Source organism: Lactuca virosa, chromosome 1 (genome assembly GCF_052849685.1).
Source record: "Lactuca virosa cultivar CGN04683 chromosome 1, Lactuca_virosa_CGN04683_v6, whole genome shotgun sequence".
Taxonomy (NCBI): Eukaryota; Viridiplantae; Streptophyta; class Magnoliopsida; order Asterales; family Asteraceae; genus Lactuca; species Lactuca virosa.
Window position 1 is genome coordinate 167,967,067 of NC_136426.1, and position 11,550 is coordinate 167,978,616.

General features: G+C 32.3%; 1 protein-coding gene across 2 annotated transcripts; it reads right to left on the minus strand.

Moving 5' to 3' along the window:
- Positions 1-2,257: 2,257 nt before the first annotated feature.
- Positions 2,258-10,456, minus strand: LOC145160989 (AMP-dependent synthetase and ligase family protein). Of its 2 annotated transcripts, XM_079080389.1 has the most exons (16): positions 10,076-10,456; positions 9,092-9,520; positions 8,792-8,988; positions 7,930-8,133; positions 7,126-7,812; positions 5,314-5,882; positions 5,070-5,145; positions 4,882-4,968; positions 3,896-3,939; positions 3,681-3,789; positions 3,538-3,597; positions 3,309-3,393; positions 3,172-3,236; positions 2,769-2,873; positions 2,589-2,701; positions 2,258-2,503 (listed from the first exon to the last, which is right to left on the minus strand). In XM_079080389.1, the coding sequence occupies exons 1-16, from the start codon at positions 10,377-10,379 to the stop codon at positions 2,314-2,316; spliced, it is 3,324 nt and encodes a 1,107-aa protein (XP_078936515.1). In that variant the 5' UTR covers positions 10,380-10,456; the 3' UTR covers positions 2,258-2,313. The 2 variants fall into 2 exon arrangements, with proteins under 2 accessions (XP_078936515.1, XP_078936525.1); XM_079080399.1 differs by lacking the exon at positions 2,769-2,873.
- Between the last annotated feature and the right edge of the window lie 1,094 nt (positions 10,457-11,550).

Consider the following 11,550-nt stretch of genomic DNA (forward strand, 5'->3'; position numbering starts at 1 on the left):
GATTGTGCACATCATCCTTGGATATTATGTTGAGAGATGTTGTTGGATACTCTGATTTGATGATTATGTTTTTGGAAATAATGTTTTGTATGACTTATGGATGATAAATTGGTTTTGAAAATAAAAAATTTTACTATGATTTTTGAGACGTTACATCTACTTTGGAGCTATAGGATTTTGAGTTCTTCAGACAATACCTTGTTTATAATCCAATTGTCATGTTAGTATCTATGTCTCATTTAGGTATGTAGTCATCCAGTACTTCAGGTATTCCTTCATCCTTATGGCTCTTGGATTCTGGTGCATCTCACCATATGACACCATTCTTCTCATTTTATGTTTCTTTGTCTTATGGTCACCTATTTTTGTTATGTATGTTGGGGTTATATCAATGTTAGTAGATGATGTGGGTTCTTTTGATACCCTTCATGTTCTTTCATGGATGTCTATTTGTGACATCCCCATTTTCACGGCCATAAAAGACATTTTTATTTATTCTTAATTTAAAACAGAGTATTCTTTATATTGCGGAATTTGTCCCATAAAAGTATGTCCGAAGAAATGTTTTTCATTTATTATTAAAACTTGGGATGTCATAACAGATACAAGAAACATAAGCATAAATGTAGTCATTACAGGCCTTAAAACATTTTTTAAACTATGGTCTATATTTCATTGAATCTCTCATCAAATCTAAACATCATTATCTTTGTTAGCTTCCTGTGATACAAAGAAACTGAGTAGGTCAAGTTGGGAAACCTTGTGAGCACATAGGGTTTGCAACCCACAATAATTAAGTTCTTTAATTATATATTTCGCATTAAAAAAATAACTCAATTACCCATTCCTGTTAATTTCACTCTCTCATCCTAAACCGATGATCTTAAGGGATCGATCCTAAAGGATCTATAAGTGGACAACATTGCCTCAGGGATTCCTTAGCAATTTGTGTTAACAAGACAATCATATGGTGAATAGAGTACCCACATGAATAATTTATTCATACCCATAGGTCGTAGTCTTGTCCATATGTGGTTCCTTAACATCAACAGGTCGGGGACCTGCCCATGTATAGTTTAGTAACACCTACAGGTCGTTGACCTGTCTGTGTACGATTCATCAATGCCTACAGGTTGTAGACCTATCCGTGTATGATTCGTCAATGCCTACAGGTCATAGACCTATCCATAAACAATCTATTAACATCTACATGTAGTAAACATGCCCATGTATAATCGATTAACACCTACAGGTTGTAAGCATGACCGTGTATGACTTATAAACATCTATAGGTTGCAAGCATGTCCATGTTTGACCCGACTTGTCTAGAATAGTCTATGGTCATCATCAATACCCTACTAGGTAACTACATTTGTAGTCCGATAGTACTATAAAATCATAGCCTCTCATCATTATTTTCATATCTCTTTACCTTTCACTACCCCATATATTATGAGTATGAAAATACATATATGGTTAAATTAAATTTAGCTCATATAGTTTCATCTAACACAGAAGGTCTCAATCATAGATAATAGGTATATATAGCACTTATTTATCTGAATACTTCATATATGTGTGTAAGATGAAAGTAATTATGCACTCACTTGTTTAAAGTTGATGACCCGTCAATTCGGTAGCGCTTTGTCCGTGACACTAGGGTCAAATGAAAGTTTATAAAATATAGACAAAATTACATAAATAGTCCTTATAGTTTATCAAATGTTACAACTTCTATCCCTGCTAATATTTTTTTGATGAACATAATCTATGTGGTGTCTAAAACTTGTGTCATTGGTCCCTCACTCACATGAAATGACTTACTTGCTCTTCAACATAAATGATTGTAACAAATTTAGTTCTTAACTTTCCCATGATGTCCTATTTCAGGTCCGTCCCGAGGCACCACAACAACAATTCTCCGCCACACATTTTTAATAAGGGTAAATTTGATAATTTTTTAATCGTAGTTAGGCCATATAAAGCTAGGTGAATTACAGTCGTCAATCGGGTATATCTACGTTTTTGTATGATTATCTTTTATATGTATTAGATACTAGAAATACCAATTGCTTTGCACGACGACTTTTTGATTGAATTCCTTCATACGAATTGCACATGATTCTTTCAATTTAAAAACATCATCCAAGTAGCAACTATCATTCATGACCTTTCCGTGTGTGGGTCAAAATCATTTTTTCTCATTGATATTATCCCAAGTAAAAAACAGGGCTTATGCTCCAAGATCAACCAAAGCTAAAGAAAAATCACTCATTTCATAAAAATGCTATTTTTTCATTCGTTAATATCTATTTATCCCTCAATCTCAAGACAATATACATAATCATCTCTACAACCAACAAAAATCTTCCCACAAATAAACACGGGTGAAGAGAATATATCTCCATCAATATCTAACCTACCAAAATCCTCCACTTCATTACAATCTAACTTGATTCTTAACACAACTATACTTCCCGAACTCGTGCACACACATATTAACCTGAAAATAATCATTTGACAAAAATCAATGTGAAAAATAATCATAACAACACTTTAATTCTTTTAATGAGTTTCTATATTATTACCTGTCCTCCTTGACATGTGAATAATCCGATTTCAACCCTAAGTTTTCATCTACATAAGCAGACGAAACAATCGGATCCCCTAAATCATGCTTCCACAGTAGATTTCCTTTCTCCTGTAGTAACAAGGGTAAAATGGTCATTTCCAAATAATTTATTGCAAGAAATTATTTTTACTCTTACCAAACCAAATGAATAGACACTTCCGTCTCTCGAACATATAACCACCTGGTTATGTAAAACATGGGATATGCTGGGTCCACCAAAGATCGGGCCCCCAGCTATTCCCTAATCGATAAAAACATGTTTGAGTAAATTACACGAATGGTCCCCTATGGTTTAGGGTAATTTGCGCGTTTGGTCCCTAACTTATTTTTTTAACTCGAAAGGTCCATACTGTTTGTTTTTGTTACGCGCTTGGTCGCTACCTTACCTTACGCATAACAAAAACAAACAGTAGGGACCTTCCGAGTTAAAAAAATAAGTTAGGGACCAATCGCACAAATTACCCCAAACCATAGGGACCATTCGTGTAATTTACTCAAACATGTTTAACATATCAGAAATATGGAGAAGCTAAGCTTACCCTCCAAATGATGGATCCATTTGCATCAACAGCAACTACATGTCCATTCACCAAGCAACATATCACTGCAATGTACTTTTTGTTTATATATTTATAAAAATAAAAATAAAATAAAATAAAATAAAATAAACACATACCATTTCTATTATTGTGATTGATGGAGAGAGAGCCGAATATGGGTGCTCCCATGTCTTGCACCCATAACACATTGAATGGTATAGCCTTTTAAGTTAAAATTGTAATTTAATTAATATCAGTATAGATTTTTTTTTTTTTTTTTAAGATTTCTATCATTAAAAATTACATAAATGTTAGCCTAAAGGATCTAGTGCGATTGAAAAACCAAATTTTAAATGTTGTATATACCTTTAAAGATAATGCAGTCATGGAGCCATTAGTGGATGCGAAATAAAGTGTTTCGTCAACCTAAAAAAATAATAAAAGAAAAAAAAAGTTTATGTATATAAGCAAGCAATAAACAAGTGATGATTAATTAAAATTAAATTGACCTCATTAATTACAGGTGAGCCATATATGCTTCCACCACAATTTAGGTTATAGACACAAGAATGAGTTTGATAATCAAGGGCATATAGATTATGGTCATAAGATCCACACCTGTATATTATTTTATACAACATAAAAAAAATTAGGACTTTAAACAGGAATATTTATCCAACAAATAAAAAAATTGTGTCAATTTTTTAAAAAAGGTGAATATTACCAGACTAGATGCCTCTGCTTGTCTAACACTGGTTGTGACTTTACCTTCAAAAAAAAAATGTAAAGCTTTTTTAAATCCAACTTTGGGATAAACATTTGAATAAAGAAAATGGGTATGAATATTCAAACATAAATAACTACAATAATAATCTTCATGGAAAATTATTAAATTTGAAGATGATGATGATAAGAAAGGAAGTAAATTATCAAATATATATAATTTCAGGGCACATGTAGGAAGCCATGCAATATTTGCAGAAATGGTGGCTGTTTAACTGGAAAATTACAGATATGGTCCATGTGTTTCATAAAAATTACAGAATTGGTCCCTGCCTTTTAGGGGATTTACAGAAATGGTACATGTGTTTCACAAAGTTACATAGATGGTCCATGCACAAGAGTGACTTCACAGAAATTGTCCCTCCGTTTCACAAAGTTACAGAAATGGTCCCTACGTTTGACAAAATTACGGAAATGGTCCCTAATTAACTGAATTATCACAGAATTGGTCCATGTGTTTCATGAAATTACGGAAATAGCCTCTGTCTAATAGGGGACTAACAAAAACAATCCCTGTGTATCATAAAATTACAAAATTTCTCCATGCCTTTTAGGAAATTTACAGAAATGGTCCCTTTGTTTCACAAACTTACATCAATTGTCCCTGCCGAATAGTGACCTTACAGAAATTGTCCCTCCATTTAACAAAATTACAGAAATGGTTCCTACGTTTCACAAACTTACAAAAAATGGTCCCTACTTAACTTAATTATTACAGAATTGGTCCATGTGTTTCATAAAATCACAGAAATAGCCTCTGTCTAATAACAAATTGATAGAAATGGTCCCTGTGTTTCACAAAATTACAGAAACGGTCCCTGCCTAATAGCAAAATTACCGACATGGTCCCCATGTTTCACAGAAACTACAGAAATGGACCCTGTGTAACACAATACTACCTGAGTTCAATAAAGAGAGGAGATGTACCTCACCACCTGTGTGGAAAGTCCAAGTGATGCTTCCATTCATGGAATTGAGAAAATATATGTTCCCTTTGTAACACCCAACTACAACCTAAATATGTAAAAGATCTTTCTCAAAATGTATACATATTATATATAATATAAAAGGGTATTATATAATTATAATTAATGATTGTTGAAATATAAGTTAACCTGAGAAAAATCTCCCAAAATTGTTGCTGAGCACTCTACTCGCCCTTCTAATTCAACCTCCCACTGGATAACACCACTGTACAATTCAATTCATGTGATTAATTATTAAACAGATACAAAAGTGAATGTACAATTCTACCCTTCAGCTAAAATTGGATTCAAGTCACTATTAACATAAACAAATAGAGATCCTTTTGCTATTTTTTTTTACTTAACATAAACAATTAAGAAACTAAACACTTACCTTGAGGCTTTAACACAGATAAATTTCCTTGAATGAGATCCAATGTACAAAAAAACTCCCTCTTCTCTCACTACAACAAGTGGTGATGCATCAACACAAGACTCCATGTTAACTTTCCACACTTCTCTTATAAAACCTTTTTTCTCACCAAGATTTGCTTGAAATAATGTATTAATGTTGTCATATTTCTCCCCAAACATTACTTTGTTACAACGAGTAATTGCACAAAAACACATGTGATTTGAGATGGAGTCCCAATGATCATAATCCATTTTTAAAACCTTGTGAGGAGGATGATTATTAGAACTAGATTCATCAAGCTCATTAGATAACCTTGTATGTAGCTTTTTTGTTTTGAGATGGGTGTCATTAGATACAATAGGAAGTGGATGATTATTAGGATCCATGAGAGCCATGAGGAGGTTTAATGGAGAAGGAAAAGAATACAACAATTTCATATTGATTCCTAGTTTATGTGAAGCATGAGCTGCTGAAATTGAATCGCCACCCAAGTCAAAGAAATCATCATTGTTGTTGACTTTTTCCACCAATAAAGCATCACAAAAGGCCTGTGTAAATTTAATAAATAAGAAATCATGAAGTTGCGTAAGTTAATACAAAAATATTCTAAATGATTAGATTGTATAAAAGTGGTACGAATTTTAATAAACAAGAAACTGTTAGAGTTTTTGAAGTTAATACAATATAATGATACTGGATTAACTTCAAAATAAAAATATATGAAAATGAAAAAGCCTAAAGTTTAAGTAACAACAAACTTGATATTAAAAGGTTGAATCTTTAAAAGGTTTTATGCAGAAAAGACCCATTATATGAAGAAATTGATAAAGTCCTAAATGTTTTTTTTTAACAGAAAAGTCCCATTATTTTGGGAAATCACATAATCTGTCATTTCTTGTTAAAATTAAAAAACAAAAAATAAAGGATTTTTTCGTTAATTTGGGCAAAATGTTAAAATAATTGGGACTTTTCTGTTCAAAAATAAAAATTTATGACTTTATTATAACATTTTCTAAAATAATAGGACTTTTTTGCATAAAACCCATCGTTAAAGGGTTAATCTCATAAAAGACCTTATATTTTGTGTTTTTTCTGGATTAAACCTCAACTTTATTTTTTGCCTGAAAAGACCTTGTATTTTTTCATTTTTTCCGATTTGCCCTTTTAATTATTTTTTTCCAAGAAAAATTGTAAAATGTGAGGGGGTTTTTTTGAGAAAAACTAAAAAAGTTGAGGGTTTATTTGGAAGCATATAGAAGGCTGACGGTTTTTTTCGGAAAAAAATACAAAGTTGAGGGCTTTTTTGGAGAAAATACAAAGTCCTCCTTTTTCAGGCAAAAAATAAATTTGAGTTTTAATCCGGAAAAAACACAAAATATAATGTTTTTTATGAGATTAACCCATCTTTAAAATAAAATACATGATATACCCTCAACCAAACAATATAAGAGAAAAAAATAAATATCATCCTCTTGTACAAGAGATGCACATATATATATATATATATATATATATATATATATATATATATATATATATATATATATATATATATATATATATATATATATATATATATATATATATATATAAGTGCACAAGGAACAAAAAAGGTTATTATTTAGTATCCTCATTCATTGTAACAATTAGCATTTTCCAATTTGTTTTTATCTTTTTCTTGTTTAGTCTATTCTAACTTCCTCATCCAACAAGTTTTAGTTATTTACATTAATGTCAAAAAAGAGTAGCAAGAAGCAATTAAGGAAAATTAAAGAGGATAAAGGAAAAAACCTCTTTTATTGTCTGCAAACGATTGCTATCAAGAATTTCATCCATTTCACTACAAATATCTGACACTGAACACCTTAAACTCTCCAACAAACCATAATCCACCTTCCCAGAAGAAGAAGAAATCGGTATCGAATCCACAAACAAAAACCTTCTAGGAATCATTGCTAATGGTAGCTTCTCAAACATCCAACCTCGAATACAACAACTCAAACTTCTCCCATGTTTCACAACTACATAAGCTTCAATATACGCAACCTCTCCAACTCTTTTAAAAATCACAACTGCATCATCCACATCATTGTGTAATCTCAATGTATCTTCAATTTCTTCTAATGCAATTCTATTACCATTCACCTTAACAATTCGGTCATTTCTCCCTACAAAAACCAAGTCACCACTAGGAAGTTGTTTGGCAAAATCACCTGTCTTAAACACCACTACACTTTCCTTTTCATCAATTGAAGAGAAAAAAGCGGACCCCAGATGAAAATTTGCAACATCAAGAGGCAAAATCTCATGATTTATGTATCCGATTGCATTACATAGTCCAGAAACATATATTTCTTCTCCAAGAAGTGATACATTACAGTTAGGAAGAGGCATTCCTATTGGAACAGTAGTAAGTGACTCAGTCTCCAAAAGAGATGGAAGTTTTCTACAGTCAAAATATGTACAATCACCTGAAACCTTGGATTGAAAGTTTAAAATTAAATCTATTAGGACTAATAAGTAAATAAACAGGTGAAGACACGTGATATATGATATAAGGTGATTTTAGGATGTAGTGCACAATCTTTGACTCACCTCTGTACTACCATATAGGTTCAAGATTGTGGTGTTGGGTAATAGCTTTATAAGAGAACTCCATAAGGATAAATGAAGGATTTCTCCACTTAGTATTAACAATTTTAAAGAGGTTTGAATCGTTGTGCTATATGAACTTTGAAGAGATGGAAGAAGCATCCTCATTAGTGATGGTATAGCAACAAGCCTATTGATAGAATAGTCCTGCAAATTGTTCCAAAAGATCACATTTGGGCTATGTTTGGCATACTAGCTGAAAAATTAGTTGTTAGCTGAAAAGCTAGCTAATAAAAACTGATGTTTGGTAAAAACTAGCTGATAAGCTAGTTGAAAGATATAAAATGACATAAAAGGGTATTTAGAAGAATACGTTTTTTAATTAATTAAGGGTATGTTTGGAAAAAAAAATTAAAAAACTCCTGAAAAGCTACTCTAAGGTTGTGTTTGGCGCGCCACAGCTAGCTTATTTTTCGAGTTTTTTTAAATTGACATGTTTGGCAAGCCAAAAAAATAGCTGATAAGGTAGCTTCATAAAAAGCTACTTAGACTATGTTTGGTAGACTAGCTGAAAAGCTAGCTGGTAGTTGAAAAGCTAGCTGCTAGCTTACAAAAATGACGTTTGGTAAAAACTAGCAGATAAGCTAGCTGAAATATATAAAATGACATAAAAGGACATTTAAAAGAATATGTTTATCAGCTACTTTTTGGCTTGCCAAACATGAGAATTTAAAAAAGCTCGAAAAATAAGTTAGTTTATAGGCTAGCTGTGGCGCGCCAAACACAGCCTTAGTAAAATAAAACCAGCTTCTTGCCTATTTGGCTAAAATTACTTGTCTAAAACTTGACTTTTGTGTTAATGTACCTGTAAATACTCAGTGATGGAAAGTATATTTTCTTTTAGCACACTGAAAGGAGGAATAACCAAGGTACAAGTAGTAAGTAGAGCTCCCAAAATTTCTTGCAAATGATCAATAAAGCCAATGGAGGTTTTGAACAACAAAGTTTCCTCACCACATAAGGGACACATGTCTTGCATCCATACAAAGCGATTAAGAAGACCTAAAAGATGCAAATTCCACATGGGAGAATGAGAACTTACACAACAAATACTATGACATGAACAAGTATCAACAAATAATATTTATAGTTGAAGTTTACTCACCTTGTTCAGTGCCACAAACACCTTTAGGTTTTCCCGTTGATCCAGAGGTGTACATCAAGTAACAAAATGATCTCAGAGTCTTATTTTCACATGGATAAAGCAAAGAATGGGAAGAAAAGTAGTTGTTAAGGTTGGTTTTCATGGAAATTACTAAAACAGGACAACTAACATTATCAACAAGAAAACGATATTTGTTGATTTGGTGAGAGTAGTTTTCATCAAATGAAGTAGAACCACAAAGAATGAGTTTGGAAGTTGAAGAAGAAACAACGGATAATACTCTTTCTTTTGGCCATGAAGGGTCTAGTGGCATGAAAGCCTCTCCACATCTTAAAATAGAAAGAATAGATATAATATATTCTACAGAAGGAGCCATGTATATCCCCACAATTCTTGGAGTGTTTGTGGATTGATCAATAGGAGTAGAGCCTGAAAAGAGAAAGTTGTAGTCTTGTAGATTAATATCCAACAAATATATAATCTTTCATTGGATCAAATTGAACATTTAAATTATAACTTCCACTTTTATTGTGTTATTTGGGTAAAAGATTTGTAGATCATGGGATGATGGAATCTCACTAATCAAAGATTCATTATGACATACATAACCATGTTTTGGATCTTATCTTATTCACCACTAGTAACATTTTCTTGTGCTAATACATTGTCTGAAATATCTCCTCATATGTGAAACATATATAACTAGGTAACTTTCTCAAACCTATTTTCTATATATAACTTTAACAATGCCAAACTGTTAAGCTCACTAGTTTAAAAGAATTACAAAATACAATTATGATGCTTTCACTTTGAATTAGCATACCCTTAAGCAGAATAAGAGATATAATTTTCGAACATGATTTATGAAATCTGTAACACCCAACTCATATATGTATAAAAGAATATTACATTACTCAAACTCGAATTCAAAATAAGAATTTCATTTACATCATATAGCAACATGAATGGAAGAATGAAATAAACCTGTGGAAGGTCTGATAAGATACGGATCAGCTCCACCGTCAAGGATGAACCGTAGACGGCGGCTAAGAGAATCTACTGCTTCTAGAATTTCCGAATAAGTGAAGCATACGTCGTCTTTGTACACTGGATGATGATCATGCGATGGTGATGTTTCAATGAAATGGTCAATTTCTGTGGTGGATTTGGTACTGTGGCGACGGGAAGAGTGAATGACTGCGATTTTATTAGGGTTTTTGGAAGCCGATTTGTAGAATTCGTGTGAAATACAACAGCTGCGATGTGAAGAGAGGTTTTTCTGGTCCATTTCTTCAATGTGACAATAGAGAGGGAGAGACAAGGGGGGAATGAGAATCCCGCGAAGTATATTGGGACCGTAGTCTTCTAAATTTTAGGAAGGGATAACGAGGGGTGTTTGGGATTCTTTTTATATAAAAGAAGTTTAAAAAAGTGTTTGGATTACCTTTCGAGTAGCAAAAGCTGAAAAACCAAAAGTCATAAAAAGTCATAATTTCTAGTTTTTAAAATCATTCATTTTTCTTCTTGCCAAAAAGTCATTTTAAAATGACTTTTAGAATTGCCAAAAATCTTTTCAAGCTTTTAATTTTTTGGAAAAGCTAAAAGTTCAAATAGTCATTTTGAAAAGTAATCCCAAACACCCTCTAAAAATGTGCGAAATTACATTTTTGTCAATTTTAGAGTAAATTACAAGTTGGTCCTTGTGGTTTGAGGTAATTTATGTGTTTCGTCACTAACTTATTTGTTTAGTTGAGAAGATTCTTGTTATTTGATCTATGTCTTATCTAAAAATATTATTATATCCTTATTAATCTTTTTTAATAAATTTTATTATGTTTGTATTTATTTTAATTTATTATTATTTACATAACTGCACCTCAATCCCTACCCCTGCCTTTGCATCCGTTCTTATCTCTTCACCCTAACTCAATTCCGGCAAACCTATATGCAACCACCACCTAATGTCAACTCTGATGCCTAGAACCCTCTACTACTCCTCGATGGAATTATCACCTCTGCCAACACCCCACTCTTTCATATCTGACGACCACCCACACAGAAGAATTCTGAATCCCCAATCGATATTATATACAAATCCCAAAATTCCTAATTTGAATTCAAAAATATGTAGAGCTCCCATGACACTTGGTTGTTCCTTCTCTCACTTGAAAATCCTCATAATCCACCCTCCATAGTGTAAGTTTATTTCAATGTGTAACATCAGAAGATTTTTTTTGTTCTTTCCACCATCTGCAAGTTTATTTCATAACCACTAGAAGTTTATTTCACAACCTCTATATACGGTTTATTCAAATTGGGGAAGAAACTCGTTTTCATATTGTGTTTTCAAGTAAGAAACCTGTTTTTAGAGGTGGAGGATAATCAAAGTAAAATCGATTTTCAATGGTGATTTGGAAGAAAATGATGGATTCTCAGCTTTTTTGGTTGTAGAAATCGAT